General features: G+C 40.3%; 2 protein-coding genes across 4 annotated transcripts in view; both read right to left on the bottom strand.

Moving 5' to 3' along the window:
• The window catches only part of LOC126925341 (ecdysone receptor-like), a 198,460-nt gene that overhangs the window by 178,079 nt on the left and 1,208 nt on the right, over window positions 1-19,173 (bottom strand). The window contains exon 2 of one of the 2 annotated variants that reach the window (XM_050740772.1): window positions 18,188-18,259. The gene's annotated coding sequence lies outside the window, so the exon portion shown is untranslated. Of the gene's footprint in view, window positions 1-15,433; window positions 15,450-18,187; window positions 18,260-19,173 lie in introns of those variants that run through there. The other variant, XM_050740773.1, reaches the window with a different exon arrangement.
• LOC126925344 (muscle LIM protein 1-like) overlaps window positions 10,634-19,173 on the bottom strand; it is a 58,794-nt gene continuing 50,254 nt past the window's right edge. The window contains exons 7-8 of one of the 2 annotated variants that reach the window (XR_007713873.1): window positions 11,106-11,535; window positions 10,634-11,039 (exon numbers count right to left, since the gene is read on the bottom strand). Coding sequence is in view for 1 of the 2 variants with exons in the window: in XM_050740795.1 (XP_050596752.1) it covers window positions 11,481-11,535 (55 nt within the window). In the remaining variant the exon portion in view is untranslated. Of the gene's footprint in view, window positions 11,536-19,173 lie in introns of both variants that reach the window. The other variant, XM_050740795.1, reaches the window with a different exon arrangement.

Raw genomic sequence — 19,173 nt, 5'->3', positions numbered from 1 at the left:
GAATAAACCCAACCGCGAGAATAAAAGCGTGCCGACAAAGCGAAGAAGGACGTATACAAGGCTGGTTCACGGTTCTGAACCGAGTTCAACGAGACTAACGGAGCAACGGTGCCTGTAAACCGAGAAGACAGGGGTTTCATGCACTGCATCCGGTTTAAAGGTACGTCAGAAAGATTTCAAAGGATCGGGATAGTGGTTAGGTCGAGGTCTATTTGGAATTTCTGTCTGGAATATCAGGCTCAATTACACTGTGCTTCTCCAGGTTTTGATGATACTTTGCAACCAAGTCTCCAATCTGGAAGCGAGGCTTCTTCAAAATTCCTATCCTGCAGATTTTAAAAAAGAACTTTTAGGTTAGCTGTGCTATTGGCACTGTCATTACCCCTGCAAGCGAAGCTTTTTTTCAAATTCCTATCCTGACAGTGGAGATCTCTCTTGTAAATTTCAAGATTCCCCTAGTTTCTTAATGGTTCAAACTAATTAGACTAATTGTAAGGGACAATAAACATGAGAATATTCTCAACTCGGATACATGGATAGAAAAAGCTCTTCGTTGAATACGAAAGACGCTAATAAGTAAGCAAAGCAGTGCATAAAAGCAAGGGGGGACACGATCGCATAAAATATCGCTTGTAAGGCGCAGCGTCTGAGCTATGCAACGACGGCGGACGGGCTGTGCCACGACGCAAAAAGCCATCAGGGAAAGGACGCGGGGCGTGACGGTGAGACTGAAAAGAGGATGAGAAACGAAGCGACTGGACGATAAAGAAGCGGCTAGAACCACGCTATCGCGCCGCAACGTTTTCGCAAACAGTGCTCGAAGACGTTTCGTGCAACCGGTACACAAATAACACGAATCATTCGCATGAAAGACACGGCGCTTTCACGGCCCGCCCTAAAAATACGCGTCACCGCTCGACGATGCGTTATTTTCGCGAATATGTATCCCGCTGCCTCTCGTGCATAACCTCGATACGAGTCTCGCCGAGGCTATGAACAATCGTTCGATTGATGATCCGGATCTCGCCAACTTGAGCCCCCGCATGTGTGTACTTTGGAAAACTTATTATGGCACTTTGGTTTTATTGGCTTTTAAAGAGATATACTGCGTTTGTGGCATCACAGGTTGGTATCTGATCTAGGGATTTTAGAAAAGTTACGGGTAATTGGTTATACGAGATAGGTCGTGGCTTGAGCTACCAAAATTACAAAATCAGGTCAACTTCTCACCTAACCTACCACTAACATCGTTCTCAAACTCACTCTTTTATCGTTTATCGAATAACAAAAATTTGGTAATTTGCCAGGTGCCTTTATCTTCTTAATGGTCTTACTAATTTCCGACAAAGAAATTTTTCTAAGGTAACCACGATACCATACTAGGCGATTCTAACCTAATTTCTTATTGAAATTCCATAAAACTTGTACCGATCTGTTTCGTCGATATTAATAAGTATCTATACGTATTCCTACTCACATTCAAATTTTCCCAACGTCGTCCTAACAATCGGATTAATCAGCTCGTTACAATGCTAAAATTTCCCATAAATACCCAAGAACCTTTATAAATCATTGTATACATACTGCATGCTATCTATCACCTAATCCAACCACTCTATCTCTTTCTCTCTCTCTCAGAACCCTATCACACCTCTAGCAACCTGCTCGTCCCTGCCATAGCCTCGCCTCATCTTAACTAGAGAAAAGTGTCGAGGAAAACTCGGACTAGCCGATGGTGGGGGAGTGTAGTGGGCGATACGGAAGAGCCAAACTGATGCCAGGGACCTGGAGAATCGGCGTACGGAGTGCAGAGGGCGCGTCGGGAGGCAGGAGGGCGCGGTCTTGCACGGAGGGCAGCGGAGGGAAATCGTGGAACGCGAGAAGGAAGGGGCGTCTGCGTCTGCGACCTTGGTTGGGGTCGCTCCAAGGTCGCCAGAGTGCCTCCTACCCCGTGACTCCCCTCTCTGGCTGCCGAGACGAGGCTGTGCTCTCTTCCCTCGTCACCCGATCGGCGGGCCTCCGCTTGAAACGGGACCGCAACTGCGTACGCACCGCACGCGGCAACGCCTCGCTCTCTCTTTCTCTCTCCCTCCCTCTCTCTCACTCTTTCTCTCTTTCTCTCTCAGTCTCTGCCTTTGTGTCTCTTTCTCTGTTAGCACGAGCCTGTGTATGGTGTCGCGAGATCAATGCCAGGGTCAATGTCACGGCTACCACGGAGCTACCGTGTGCTGGGTCGCCGGGTTTCGGCCAAGCCCCGGGCACCCTTCCCACCACGTGAGACGCGTCGGTCAATGAGCCCCATCATCGCGATGACCTGGACAACTTTTCGTGGCTTGTTTGTTGTCAGGTGGAAAAGATCGTTCAACACGATTGACTATCACAGTGGCCATCGGTGGTACACGCTTTGCCACATTTTTCACAGCGATTAGAATCAAATAAATTTCCTGACCTGAGAAATGTTCGACGACGCGAATGACTTAGGCAACACCGTTGGGAATAGGTTCGTGAATATAGTAGGATACTTTGTGGCTGCAAAGAGAATCTTCCCTTGAGGAAAAATATGTAAAATTCGTGAAGCGAAGGCTTTGGACACGGTAACGAGCGTTTCGAAGAATTTTGAACGAAGAATATAGAAACAACGATCCAATAGCCTGGTGGTTGGATGGCGCATACTGCCAAGCAGTTACGCAAGAGTGAAGAAGCAAGGAATAATTAGGTTTGGACGAACGAAGCCCCTTCGAAGAATCTGACACCCCTACTTGGCTACCAGAATCACTTTAAGCCACCCTTTCAAACTTGTTTAGAAAGTTTTACCAGCGAAAGCTTGCACGCCATAGCCGAATATTATTTTTAGAATCTTATTGCTCAGCTTTAAAGACAATCTGCCGATAATTTGCAGAACAACGACCTTCTGTCCAACCACACGAGCGTTCGTATACATTTTTCCGCGTATAATTTCTTTATTTGAAACATCGCGTTTCCTGGAAATCGTGAGGCAAACATTAGAAATTGACTGTTGAGAAGCTCGATAAATAAGTAAACAGGACTAAGATTCCACGTGCATGGAGCCATCGACCTGTCGCTTTTCTTACAAAAGAAACTTGTTACGCTCTGTCTCGATCTTATCTTCGTATTGTTGTGATTCGACAATAAATCTTATCAATATGTGATATACATCGAGTGTTTCCTGTTGTTGTTCCCATACGGTTCTTTTGAAGTAACTCGAACCACTTGACAAAATACGTATATAATAAAAAAGAGGAGCAAACTGAATTTTATGAATCGACTTTTCTCGCTGTCCAGTGCCACAATTTGATCGAACGACGACTATGATGCTCCTACGATAGGAAATAATAATTCATTAATTCGCTTATGCCTAACTAAATATACTTTACGATTAAATGGTACAGGAAAAAATTAACGATGGCAAGTATAAATATAAGACAAAGTGAATTATATTGTTTGCATTGAAAACATGTGAAAATTAAAAAGATAGTGGCGGTAACACGTGGGTGTTGATTGGTTAATTAAAGAAATTTCGACGCGTGCTTCCGATCACGAAGCACCGTGAGCGGATTCGTAGAGTGAACGCTCTGATAAATTCGCAGAGCCGTGACATTGACACCTTATCAAAGAGCGGTTGCTCTTATCTGGGCTGGTCGATAACACGCGTAAAGAGCGAACATTCTCGTAAAATCTCGAATATCCAACCGACTGTCGTCCCGTTAAACGACCGTAATTCAATTTCTAATAAAATCTTGATGGAATGGAAAGCTGAATGGAAATGCAAACAATCGTGAAATATACTTTTCCTCCGTAAAGTGTATCCGACCTGAGAGTTAAAAGGTTATTTCCTTAGAGTATTTCGATTGGGAAAATTGATTTTTCTTGTACGTCGTGCAGAAGGCTGTATAGCTTGAAACATATTATACGGTATGTTGGATAGGAAATTTTACAGAAAATTTAATAGGAATTATTTCTCAGCAAAATAGTTTGTAAACTTTCTCTGAAAACCACTTAATGTGCCATAACAATGCTGAGATAAGATGCTTCCTACTTTCTTGAAGAAAAAATCCCAAAGATAGCCAAGTTTTTTTTTAATAAATAATTTAAAGTTTCTTTCAACGAGTAATTAAAAAAACAATCGAAATGAAAAATTATACTTTTCTAATGAATACTATATCGTACTAAGGTATTTTTCGCTAGTGGAATAAATGCAGAAGTAAGTCACTTTCGAAGTGCAGAACGAGACGCTTGATCTTGAGAGCTGACGTCATTTCTCGCCGCTATGTTAAGTGATTATTCCTAAACAAGCCAGAAATAAAGGGGTATATACGGTTCACAGCTTATTGAACAATTCAGAACGGTTCGTGCATCGGCCGCCTGACGTAAGTGTATTTACATCGGCTTTTCGAAAGATACGAAAGCATTTAAAAATACACGATCGATCGCGGTTCGTGACCTTTCCCTAATATCTCATCTTTCGTTTGGTCGTTGTCAGCGCCAGGTATGGAAATACGAAAGGACAAAAATTCACCGCAATCTTCCTTCAACATTCCGTAAGAATTTTCACGCTGTCAAGAAAATACCGAGGAAAATGAATTTATCTTTCGCCTGCGATACACCGTGATCACTGTGACAAAATTTACCTCAACACTTACGAATATTGCGAACTCAAAAATAAAATAAAAAATTCCCTAGCATATAATATCGTGTTTATGACGTATAGTTCGATCTAATTACCCGAAACACCGAGCAAAAGCTGAACCAAGGATCTTAGTCTAATAATCTTGAATGTTACAAACACGATCGAACAACCTCATAATTTTCATAACCGCAAATAATGGATTACAGAAATCGAAGCTCGAGAACTGCTGACCTTTCCATGAAGAATTGCATTAGGACGAAAAGTTGGGGAATGTTCTTCCTATTAATCGAAAGCACGCGATCGAAGAGGAGCAAGAGAGGAGGGCAACGAGTCGCTAAACAGGCGCCACGATCGTCCTTCAACTCTCCACAGCGAGAATGAACGGGTTCACGGTTCACCCCTTCTTTCTATGCCAGTTCGTGGTCACCACGTTCCCCTTTCTCCCTCCGTCTTCCTCGACCGGGGTATATTATGATCTTGTCCAGAGGCAGACGGCCTACAGACTTAACGATCGATAGAGCTTCCCCGTTCCCGCCTCTCTTCTCTACAACGTACTCTTTCCCTTGTGCCGCGCCGCTTGCGCTTCTACCCCCACCACCGGCACATTCTCCCTCTACGCCAATCGGCCTGCGCCAGGCCAACGATGGCGCGTTACACGCAACGCGCTCACAGTGGCGTCGACGCTCGATTTCAAATATTTGCTACGTTGGCCGATTTTAGTCGATGAAATACGAAAAAGTACACGGCTCGAACGTATCCGAACATTTGCTAATTTTTTATTAGATATATTTCAATTACAAAATTACGGTCAAATCAAGATAACACGATTTTCTTCTTCGTGATCGTATAATTGTATATCACAAGCCGAGTAAACAGATCGTCGAAAGTCAATACGAACAGTACTGTGGTACATGTGTAACAATAAAATTGGCGTTTGTAATTAACGAAGCTTATTCGACTATTGTATGACAACCTCTTTATCCGCAGATTACTTTTTCTTTTTTAAGTAAATATTATGGGTGTGTCTAAATATCATAATTCTTGTTTCCTATGGAGATCTTTAACGTTTTCCTTCCCACTAATAATTTTCACAGCTTTGTAGCTATTACCAGGAAAATGTAATACAAAAAATTGCTACTTTTGATAATGTTTGCCCGAAGATACCTAGATTCATTACTTCGGACAGCACATTGGTCGAAAGCGTCGGATGTTCAAACAACAATCACATGGTAACTGAGAGGAAATCACATAGCGAGGGAGTGGGTACTGCTCTTGCATGCTCGCCTTGTCTCGTCTGTGTCATCTCGCTAGCCATCTTCTCGTATCGTCAGTGGCTCGTGAAAGTACTTGAACGCTTACTAAAATACATTATTTAATAAACTACCATGGAGAAGTTCCACATCTATAAATCGGAAGCAATTTTGGATACACGCCCACAAGTCCCCCACCCTGTAGGAACTCGGTCTTAGAAGAGTATTTTCGACCAATCCAGACCTGTCCTCGCGAAATTATGGCCTAGGTCGGGGATGTCGCAACCGCACCACGCGTTTGCATTTCTCCAATTCGATATCTTATCCTCAAATTCCTCTGTCTTTATCCACCCCGAAGGAAAAATGAGGGACACGCAGAGTAAACTTTGTTTACCTGACAGGATAGTTCTTTATCCTTATCAAGATGTTAGTGCGAGTTTGAATGTATTATTATATTGTATGTATGTATTATTTAAGTATGAATTTTGTATTACGAGTGAAATGTCTGAAAGGTAAGTTCTATACTCTCTTTTTTTATTTAAGAATTTGAATGCAAATGGAAGACAGAGTTCAAACGATACGAGCATTTTATACTAATAACAAGAGCCTTACGTAACGAAAGGCCGCATACACTAAAGTACAGGGGAAGCTTCTACTTTATTTATTAAATAAAGATTAAAAGGGTGGGGAAGATAAAAAGCAACGAACAATACGAGAAATCGATCTTCCAACATCAGACGACTTATACGAAGACAGAGAAAGTTTCTTTCTACATCGCGCTACGAAAATAACTCTCTGTAATGCCACGTAATTTCCAACTTATATATCCATATACATATATAGATATACGTACATACGTTTCTTGCGTTTCGTTTCATGCATATCACAGCCCCATTCTAGCTTATTAATAAACATGTATAGTACGATATAGTATAGTCATGGTACATGGTACATGGTACACGGTACATGGTACATGGTACATGGTACATGGTACACGGTACATGGTACACGGTACATGGTACATGGTACATGGTACATGGTACATGGTACATGGTACACGGTACATGGTACACGGTACATGGTACATGGTACATGGTACATGGTACATGGTACATACGTGTAATACTCTGTAGCGTAGTTATCATAATACAACTATAAATATTTCTCCTTTGCTATAAACCATACAGTTCCCTTTACCACTATACATAAAATATTCCTATCACGAATCAGTGTACGTAACGAAATGAATAAATTTACGAAGAATTAAAAACCGATTCGAATCAATTTGGTTCGACTAACGCAACGATGGTAAGCCACTGGCTGTGAATAAAAATGCAGCTTTCTGTGGATTTGATATAGCGATAGTTATCGACTATGCGAAGTAAAGTCGGTCGAGCGTGGCGTCGCGACGCGTCCAGGAACGAAAGCGCGTCCGGGTTGGCGGCAGAAAGGGAAAGAGGAGCAGTGAGGGAAAAACGGGAAGGCTGGCGACACAGTGGCACCGGTGCAGCGGCCGAAATTTAGACCTGGCCCGTGGGGCGTCGCGACGCCTAACGCGCGGCCAACTGCACTACCGTCAGCCACGTTTATTGATCGACCCGATGCAACCAAGCTGGGCCACAGCTGGCCGGGCTTACCTCGTTCGTTCCTTACAAGTTCGAACCGTCTCTATGCCGCGCTGCCGACATCCTCGTCTCTATATATCTACGCTCTGTTTACTCCCCGTCGGGAGACCTATTTTCGAACCACCCAGCGCCAATTATCGGGATCCACGATCGAAAACACGATCCTTCCCTGGACAAGGTTTTTTTTATAAACAATGGAACGGACAGAATCGACGGTGCAGAAGAATCGTTGAATTTATCGACCTTTGATATTTGTGAATTCGTCACCAGGTTTGTGAGTCTTTCGTAGAAAAATGAATTTCGTCAGAGAATCACGTTGTTCGAGGAAGATTGATAAATTAGAATTTAGACAGATTTTCGTGGATTGTCAAAGTTGCTGAATTTCGATATCCGCAAACTTCTGTTCAATTATCGTTTACATGGTAGAAATAGGAAAATTGATCGAGTCTGTGTGTTTGACCAAGATCGATAAACGACAAATTTCAAGGCAACGTATTTTCATAGAATTACTGCAATTTGGAAAATGTATTTTATCGAACGATAAATGCATCGTTCCTCGATTGATGTTTTATTAGCGGTCGAGTGTAATAAATAAATAAAATCCGAGCGAAATGCCCGGGCAATATGCTCGATTTTTATCAAAGAACGTGATTGGCAGCGAAAACCGTGAATCAGAAAGAATTGAGAAAAAATGACACGGTTTTACTCGGAGCAGTAATAATGGCACGTGTTCGTTCAGAGAATACAACGGTTGCAAAATAGAGAAAACGTTTCAATGGAGGAGTTTTCCAGTAGTATAGGACGCTAGTGTCTGACTATACGTGCGTTACTACTGTAGAGCAGAAATCTATTGTGAAGTAGAAAATAATCGACAATGGCAGACTCGGTGGTGTCTGACTCTTATAGGCCGCTTCTACTTTACGATTCCTACGCACTGCGCGGCCTTTATTTGAAGCTCTATAACTGGAATCTTTTTTCGCGAAAGGAAAAAGAAAAATAATGTACTTAAAGAGAATGTAGCGCAGATTACGAAATGTGTATTTTAGGAAAACGTCGAGCAAAGTTGAAATATCAAACAATTTTCATCGAAAAGTCTGCATGATTTCAAACATAGTAATAGATACATTTATTCATATTTTCCTAAGTGATTTTTCAATCTGAATATTTCCTGAAAATTCGATAACCGTGGAAATTTCTTCACTCTAAATATCTCCTTCCGAATATTTCCCGAGAATTTCTCTAAATATTTTCTCACTCTGAACACCTTCTGAGAAGCCCCTTCTTCTAAGTGTTTTCTGTCGACTTCTTTGCGTATTTTATTATTCTGAATATTTTCCGGGTATTTTCCTCGAGCTCCTACAATTCTGAATACCCTGCTAGCTTAAATGTTTTCTGACAATTTTCCTAAACCTTTTCTTATTCCGATTACCTGCTGGGAATTTTTCCACGAATTTCCCAATTTTTATTACCTTGCGACGATTTTTCTTCGTACTTTCTTGCTGCCAGAATTTTCCTAAGCATTTTCTTCCAACTAACTTTCTACGCACATCTCTTTATTCCCCTACGATCGTCCATCGTTCGTCCGCTTTCGACATCGATAAATAATAATTTGTATGCGAAACATCGAATACTCTAAAATACTTCGCGCTGCAAACACGTTCGTTACTAAAATTAAATAAATAGATAAACAAAAGTTGGAAAACGCAATAACTCCGTTGGTTAATATCAGTCGACGAAATCGAATATTCCGATGGATTTTCGAGCGGCGCGCAGCGTATCTAAATATACAGACGTGTACCTTGCAGGCACGTCGACAGTCGTACGTATTGATTTAGACCGATCTGTATGCGTACGAGGAGAGCTTTGTGAGGAGACACCGCTCGATAACCACCCCTTTACACTGGCTTTAGCCTTTGCCAGTCGACTTACATTTCCCTCGTCGTTGTCGGTATCGTTAAAGGATCGTCCCCGTAAAATCTGCCCATTGCCACGCCTCGTCGCCAATTACGAATTCCATTCTTCTCGTAAATCTTAACCATTCCACTGACTTTTAGTATTTCAAAAAACCGCTTATTTTACTTCCAATTCATAATTCTTTATAGCCAGCTGATTTTACGAGCCGAATTTTATATTCCATGTTGAACGCTTTTACCGCTGGTGAAATTTCATTTTACCTAACCAAAAATAATATATGTGATACTTTTAGCGAGAGATATTTTTACATTTCACTTCGTGATAGATTATTATTAGCTGTTGTCGAGCACAGTTACGAGTTATTGTCCATCACCATTGTTAACTACTAATCACTGTTATCAATTATTTCTGTCAACTATCGTGAAACATCACCGCGTACTTGGAATATTTTTTCCCATCTGACTGCATGATAAATTATTACCAACTATTGCTATTAATTACTATCAACTTTCGCCAATTGTCACTGGCAACAGTTGGTAATTATTGTCAGCTGTGGTCGATCGTTATCGATACCTCTAACCATTATCTAGTGGAATTTAATTATTCTAACTAATTATTAAAGCAGATAAAGATAAGTATAACAGCACCGAGATGAAATTTTCCGCGTGAAAATTTCAATAACCTCGTTTCAAATCCGTCAAACGTGATTCTATTGCCAGGAAGAATAATCTAGGGAAATAGAGAATACCATGCAGGTCCTTTTTATCTGGTGTACAAAATTTCGTGTGGGAAACAGTTTGCCCAATTGATCCCGAGAAACACAGGAAAACGTGACAAGCAAGAAGAAAAAAAGCAGCAGACACAGAGTGAAAAATTCCATTGGCCGTACGCGTTCGGTTTAATCACCTGAACCAACAGTGTTTCGCACTCTCTGACTCGCGTTTCAGGATCATCGAATATGTAATCTGTTGCGTCGAACCTCTTTATAACCTCTTTGCGCGGAACCTGACGTATCGTTGGTTCGCTCGGCGCAGCGAATATTTTTGCTTCTCCGTTTAAATCGGTTTCAAATCGAAAATTCGGAACGGAATACTTGGACAAGTAAACTCTCAATTATTACCAGACTGCGGATTCTTGCGCGTGCATAGGACATTTGAAGATGCAAAAATGCACTCAATGCGTATGACATGCCAATATTTATAGATATTCAAAATGCAGTATTTATTACCATGTTTAACAGATGAAACAAATCTCAATTTACTTACTATAAGCATAAAAAATGTATAATAAATACATATAATAATATATAATAAATATAAACATATAAAAATGTATGAAAATCGATTATTACGATACTTTCGCTTCACCGACGCTTGCACCGTTACGCGTCACCATTATCGATTGACGAACAATTCGAAAACCAACAGTTTCGCGTGTAATTGGTGAATCGCCGACGAGCGACCCGCAAGCTTCTTCGGTTTTTCCGTTTATTTTGGTCCCTTGACCTCTTTCTTGCTTGAAGCAGCCATCGAAACCAAGTTCTCTTTCTCTCTGTTGATAGCCTGACGATGAGCGTGAACCTAACCCCGACCGGTGTATTCTCTGTATATACGTGTAAGGCATTAGCGTCATCGTACAAAATGTCAGGGTTGAATCGCTGGTAATAACCTGGTTCTTTAACCGCACTACTATGCAGATTCACGAGCACGTATACGCGAGCAGGCGACCCTGTTATCGTCCTCGTTAACTATCATGTATACACGGCTGAGCCACGATCTGACGCATCACGTGACTCTAAATCGCCAACAGATCGCTCCACGATCAGCGAGATACACGTTTATGGTGCAGCTCTGTTGGTATGGCAGTTATTTGTCACTCATTGGAAAAACACTGTAAGAGGTCTTGGTCGTTTGATGAATCGATCGATTTTCACCTGAGAAAAAGGGGAATTTCTGGACTTTGAGTTGCATTTCCCGATGTACGCTATTGTTCGGGATGATCTTCACCTTTGTTTAAATAAAATTGTTCGCGCTTCCAGTATCTCTATTGTAAGGTCACTTTTGTTTTATGATAACGTAACGACAAAATTGCAGCATCGCTCTGGTTTTAACTAATAGCTTTAGCTATAAAACGACTGTTGATAGAAAGGAAGGAATTCTGTGCAGCCTTCAATTTTCAATTTGACAAGATTAACATTTAACCACATAAACGTCAACGTATAGTTTTGCAGTCGATAAACGAGGAAACTATTGGAAATAAATTTGTTATCTTTACCCTCGTCTTGTTTAAAATTTCTGTCAGTGAGAATTAACGATCCAGGTCTTTCTGCATATGCATATTTTTTGACGGAATATCATATTCTATAAAAAGATCGTTTATACGTAACCACCGACAAAATCGTCTCTTCGCGGAACTATAAAAAGGTCTCGGCCAACTCGGCCGTTACGATGCAATTTACGTCAACATAGACGCGATATTTAATGATTCGATCTATCGTAGATCACGTTTGACGCAGACGTTACCCTTTATGAATAAGGGAAATTTTAATTGTTGAAATAGACGTTGTGCCTCCTATTTTCGCGTTCCATCGACTTGCATAGTTACATTTTCATCCGATCCAGCGTGGAAATAAACCGAATTACCAAAATACAGTGGTTCCAACTAAAGATACTGTAAAGGCAGCTGTCACGATTAAGATATTATAAAACCGCACTATTTTTGCTGATAAGAAGTTCATCGACCAATGAGTAAATAAATTGGAAGTAAACTCGAGGAACTTGTAGAGAATTAATTTAACGGAGAAAAGTATTAGGGGAATGGACAAAAATATCATTGTACTGCAATTTGATTTATTATGACATTATATAGATAGAAATTAGATTTTTCTATAGACATTGATATTTTAGGTTAGGCGGGCGTAAATTTAACCTACAGGGCTTCCTCGTTTAATTTCTTGCGTTATTCGCGAATGTTGTTGTTTATTTAGAAAAAAAAACTAAGAAAAATATTACGAAACGTGAAAGTTTCCACCGCTATATGCCAGTATGTAAGTTCGTTCTAAGATCAATGACCTTGATAGGTTAGCTCACTTTTGAGGTTAGATATCCTAATTTCAACTTGAACTTGTAACACTCCGGCGTAGACAGAGGCTATCTGACTCATTTCGATTGTTCCTATCGAGAGATAGCTCCGACGGAGATATCACGGGTTGGTCTTTGGCAAAACTTCCTGATAACGAGCCAACAATAGGAAGGATCGCAATAATCCACCGGACGCGAAATCGTGGCGCGATCACGGCCACAACAAACTCCGAGAAACTTCATACGAATGTTTATCGTTTGAGTCACTCGACATTCTTTGTTCAGCTTGGGCTAATGAATCTTCTGGCTGTTGTTTCAGGCACCACTGTTCGCTCAACTCACCGCCAAAAATGCCCTTTTACTTTTTGTTGCTAATGGAAAAGAGATTTTCATACCTCCTTTAGTCCATTTCAAACTTTGTTACGTTTTCGTTGATTCGCAAAGCAATTACTTCGATGTTTATGGAAATATTATTTAAATTTCGATCTCATCCATCGAACGAGAATATTTGCCAACGATTTTCTAAAATTTAGTTGCTTTCATGGAGTATCAGAACGATTTTGTAATAACTCGGTCGTAATTTTGTATAATTTCCTGGATCATCATTGCGTAATTCTGATTGCAGCCTAACCTAAAGGTTGACTAGTTAAGCAATCCTGAAGTCACTTAGCTCCATCTGCAAATGCCAATCTTTAGACAATTCCCTAAGTCGCAATATCCCTAGAATATTAATAGAACTTAATGTCCCGAACATTTCACGTTCCAAATCTGTTTTACCAATTATTCCACCAATTTTACCAACAATTAAAATCATTTCGCGGTGCTTTAAAAATCTCATCTTAAATCGACCATTACGCGTTATTTTTCGCTGTCCAGAGCAAAGTAAAAAAAAAAGAAGGAAAAAATTAAAAAAGAAGCTTGAATGTCGAAAACATTCCAGAGTTTCACGAGAAACCGTTTTGCCACGGAGAACGGCGAACTTAACAAAAATGTATCCGGTGTCGGCCGGATTATTTCTGTCCGAGTAGCCGGACGGATATTCGAGGGCGTAAAATCGAGTGCAAGAAACCCGAGGTCCCGATCGTTGACTCAGAAACACGATTTTCGCACGCGAAGCATTGTTTCCTGGTATTCGATTACGCGTTCGCTTATGCAAACAACAATCCCGCCTCTTATTATCGCGTCTCTGTTCGCGCACGTGATAAAAGTTCAAGGTGCCGGATCTCTGATGCATAACGCACGCTCACGTTCCTCCGTACCCGTCTTATTTCTGCGTTTTTACGAACTTTTATCCCTATTTATATACACCAAGCTTTTTCTTCTCGTAGTTGTTTATATAATATTTTTTTCTAGAAGATTTCTTACTTTTTTTTTTTTTTTAGACGGTATATACATGACGTTCTTTTATAAACATTGTATTTCTTACAAATAACCTCTATTTTTTAATTTACTGCCTTTTTGCCTAATTATAAATTAGACGAAGAATTCCCAAGAGTTTACGAGAAGGCATCACATGTACCAATTTCCTCTAAAATTTCTTGAATTAACCTCTACATCGAAACTAACCTCGTCCGTATGTATAGCGAGACTAAAAATTCGTATCTACAAAGTTTGCTCATCGAATTAAGTCGAAATGTCGAAAACTGTGCGAAAATGCAAAGAAATTTTATTTCTTCTTATTTTATTTCATTATTTAACCAACGTCAAAAAATATTTCCTACTACTTGTGCCAACCTTGAAAAATTAAGAAAACATTCCCCGAACATACCTCTATATTGGAATTCCCTACATTTCCTCGATTAAGGTGCATATTGAAATTTCCTAAATGGAGCGCTGTACTGCGATATTCCACGTCTGTCGGCGCATCAAAACTCGAAAGGTCCAACCAAAACGGAGTTTCATCGAGCGCCAAAACGCGAATCAATAAGACTTCCGGCCTCTGTGGAGCGAGTGCACGCAGCGAACGAAAGAAATATATAATTATTACCATCGAGCCACAGGGGACTTTCAGGGGAACGATGTAAATAGAGGCAGAGAACGTGAACGAAGACGGAGAATCGTCGATCGAAGAAAGATGGTTCGTGCTCCAGCAACGTGTTCGAGGAGAGGGAAATGGTCTGAAGAGAGACACTTGAGAGCAACAGAGAGATCTATAGAGCGGAAAGTTGCAATGCCGACCGCCGCAGCAGTTCAAGGCCTCCGGTTTCTCTCCGTCTCCGCTCTTCTAACTCGCTCTTCCTCGCTCCTTCGCTTACCCGTCCCTGTTTATTTCCTATATTCATTCTATTTTCTGCTCTCCCTTCTAAACCCTCCTACTCCCCATCCCTCATTTAATCCAGCGAATTTCGCATTTGCATCTCCTGCTCCTCCCTGATCGCCGTCATCCTCCTTCTCCCACTCGAAACCGATATTATACGAATATCTCTCGGAAGCCAGCATTCTGTTAATTTCTTCGTTTCATTGCGTACAGCGGCTGGCGAGAATCCTCGGACACTCTTGGAAATTTCTTACGTATACATTTGGACGAAGCATTTGGAAATCTCATTAGCGAGGAGGCTATCGTGATTATATTGGCAAGGTTAGCGATGGATCTAACGATGTTTATACAAGTTACGAGACATATTTTGGGAGCATACACTTTGCGAAAAGCAGCCAAGTATTTGAACAAAATCGATTATTCCCTATGTTAATAAGCGACGATATGCAGCCAGACCACCTCCAGCGTTAATTGTACGTTTAAGACTACTATTCATGCGCTATACTAATTTCTCACTAAGTATATGTATGCAATAAATATCTCGTAATTCCTGTATACACTTTCAATTTGCATTGGAAATTGGTTTCAAATTATACTGTTGTAATTCCTATTAAATTAATTATAGTGCGACCGTGCGAACAAATTTGACAAAATCTCACCAAAAGATTCCGCGATAAGCGTTGAAATACTTCCTGGGCCACTGTATACCTTAAACGTTTCGATACTTGAACTGCAACGGTACTTATCAACGAACCTTACAACGAGTATTAAATTATTTATAATTTAACAGCGCTTGTTCCTTCAGGCCTTCCCCGATCCCACGGATTCCACATCGTCCACCATCCTTCTTTATCTCCTACTCTCTCCCTTTCTAACCTTTCTACTAGTCTCTGTTGGTCTGCTGGCCTCTTTGTCGTTGCATTCGTTCCTCTATCCTCTCGCTTGCTCCTCTATACCGTCGTCCCTCGTCTTTATTTCCTACTCGCCTCCATCCTGCTTCTATTACGCTACTGTCTCTCTTCTACTGGCCCCCCTTCACCGCCCCTTCACCCTTCCGCAGCTAACGCCGAGTTAAATTGTGCTGATTGATACATTCTCATCGCGGATAACGTTTCCTCCTTCCTCGCTGTGTTTGCGGAGCGCTGCTCAGAGATCGCAGCTTGCTAACTCTTTAATCGTTTTCAGCGAAATGTTCCCTTGTAAATGACGGTGCGTTACGATCAGACGGAATTTTTCCTAAATATCGTCTGTCTCGAGTTTCGTTAACAAGACTTTGTTCTATTAGCGATCGTTTGTGTGGTGTTACGGGATCGAACTTTGGAGGAAGGCTTCGTCCCTTAACCTTGAGTTACTGAGCAGTTAAAAACAAACACGTGCCATTTTTGTTAGACTCTGTCTTGTTAAAGGCAATTGCTGATCGTCGGTAATCGTTGATCGTCGGTAATCCGTATTCGTGTTTTCATCGGGTCGCGACGAAAATTTTGATTTGCAGCGAAATAATTTCGAAGGAATTTCATGGTTTTGAAATTAGTAGGCTGGAATTGGGATATGCGCGTAGCTGGCCACATACGATTCGATCCAGTCGATTCTTCCTGTTTGCCTCGCTAAATCTGCCACCCTATCTCCCTCGTACAAGGTAAAAGAACTTGGGATTCTTTAGGTCGTTTCTCGAGAACTTGCAATAACCTCTATTGCCAAGAAAGAAGGGAAGTGACCATACCAGTCGGTGGATATAAATAGCCGAACCAGCCCTAGACTCACCCCATAAAGGAGTTCTACGAAAGTACCACGATACTATATTAATTGGCAGACGAATCTAAAAACGTTTCGATACGCAAAGAAAAACGACACGGTTACTAACCTATCGAATATCGAAATGAAATTTCTATGAAGCGAAATTTCACTCGTGACAGTCTTTAACGGGTTGACTGCAACTACTGCTGGTCATCGGTGACCTATCTTACCTATTCGTAAACTCTTTAGGATCATCAAACTAAGCCAAGCTTCATGAACAAAATTTCAGCAACGTAAATGATAATGCACTGTGAAAGAAAAGGCGCGAAAATACGAAGTGATATTTCCAAAAATTAAATATTACTTTATTATTATTTATCATTACTGAATTAACGACGTATAAAATTTGCGTGACAGTCAACGTGTTAATGGTTAAAACAACGGACGCTGTTCTCACGAATTAGGCTGAGAATACAGAAATAAGTGCCAAAGACACTTTCGAAGTGCATAGACGTGTTCTCGAAGAGCGAAGAGGATATAGTAGGCGGAGGTGGAACGAGACAAGCACGCAGCAAATGTGAGAGAAGAGAGAGGGAGAGAGAGACACACAGAACACACGCAATGGGGGTTTATGTAACTCGGGCATTAGTGACTGTGACGTCACGACACCGCGACGCGAGGCAACGGTCGCACACGGTCGATAGTGCAGTCAACTACTGCATTATACGCAGTCGATCATAGAGATCCATGAATTTCGTATTCAATTCTCTGTATTAATTAATCCATCTCAATATTACAATTTTTAACCCGTCTTTATTAACTTTCACTTCCGTGACTACCATATAGAAGCTTCAAAATATCTCAGTATTTGAAAATTATTCGCACATTTCAATTTCGCTGTAACATATATCATAGTTGGTCGATACAATGCAAACCCGAAGTAGTACTATAATCTTATGACTATGCGACATTCTCGTTCGTTAAAACGAAACCGTGTTGAGCAGGAGCTGAAAATCCTTCAGCGCCACTTACCAAGACAGAGGGCTCTTTACCGACCTATAGACAATGAGTCTCTCTTTTTCTGTCTTTAATTAGATATATACGTCGGTTTTAATAAGTTCGTAGTCACGAACGACAATGCCCAACCACGTCCAAGTTTTCGCGTTAAAAATCGTCCTTGCAATTAGTCAACCTCGCGATAACAATCGCTATGTTTCGTATAATGCGCTCTTCAACCGTGATACACGTGGGATATAGTCCTGGGAAATATAGAGTTTAGCACTTTGTGCTGATTTTTATGAAGCATTGTTCGATACTTTCGTGATTGTTCATAGGAATGGGTCCAAGTGAGACTCGTTGTTCTCTTTTTTTTTTTCTTTATGCTTTCTACTCGCTCTGTTGTCGACATAATTGGACGAACTTGTTCTTGAGAGTATGGCTTAATGAAGGAGGAAGATTGCATTCTATTTGCGAAAAGTCCGAAATAATGAAATTCGATGGCTTTCGTAACAATGGAAATTGAAATGTCGCAAGAATATTTTTGGGAAAGTAGGATTTCTCGAAGGAATCGTTTCAATTTACAATTGTTTATTAATTTTTACCAAACCTCATCCGATCATTTCGATTAACTTGGTATAAAATTCTGGCGTTAAAAAGTAATGAAAGTACAAATGACTCACCGGAAGACGACGAGGCGGCAGTGATTTTGTCTCCTCCTCCCTAAATCGCTGACTGTGTCGAGAAACAGGATACTGTAACGGAAAAATTATAAGTGATTTATCGTATACCCAATTCTTAAGTACAACTATAATGGGCTATAAAGTAGCCAAGGCAATAAAAGTAAAAATAGACATATTGTATTTGAAAAATCGAATATATAGCACGCGGAAAAGTAATTTCGAATAGGTAAGGTTAAGTGTTACGGCCTAATCGAACTTGGTTATTTCGCGATGTAATTCGAGTTTCGATTCGACACTAGCTCACACTAGGCCTCATAAACCTCCACCGTAATTACGCAGCCAGACGATAAAGTGAGACTTGAAATATACGATGGATCATGACAAACAGTTGCAGAACATGAAATAGAAGTGACCAATAGGAACAGTGGTAACATTTCGTTCGAAAAGCTTAATACAAAATTGTAAGAAATTCTACGAATAATTTCATATTACGAATGAAAGAATAAAAATAGAATGCTTTGTGTGTAAAGTTTGAAATTTATTACTATAAATGTTGTATTAAAATGTGTATTTTTCTATGTGATAATAGATTATAGATTAATCTGTATATTTTGATGTGACTTTACACGTACATATTTATGGGAAATAGAATTTGAATGCATGAGATTCTAAAGACTGTTCATGTCAAAGAATGCATCTATACACCACCTGTAGGGAAACGAAACAAGCACTATGACATTTATCTGTACATACACATGCGCTTATCGACAGATATTACGTTTCTATAGAATAAATTAAATTTTATCATTGGTTCCTCGAAAAGTTTGTAACAAATGAAATCTAATATATAAAAATGAAAATTATATTACAGACTTATCACGGAAAATAAAATGAAAGTATAATTTTCTACAAAAAATGAAACATGCGTTCATTATAAAAAGAATATAAAAATGAATAGTCAAATATGAATCAAGCTAATGAAGTAA

Source organism: Bombus affinis, chromosome 16, assembly GCF_024516045.1.
Source record: "Bombus affinis isolate iyBomAffi1 chromosome 16, iyBomAffi1.2, whole genome shotgun sequence".
NCBI lineage: Eukaryota > Metazoa > Arthropoda > Insecta > Hymenoptera > Apidae > Bombus > Bombus affinis.
Note: the sequence above shows the minus strand (reverse complement) of the source record. Positions and strands in the feature narration are given on the sequence as shown.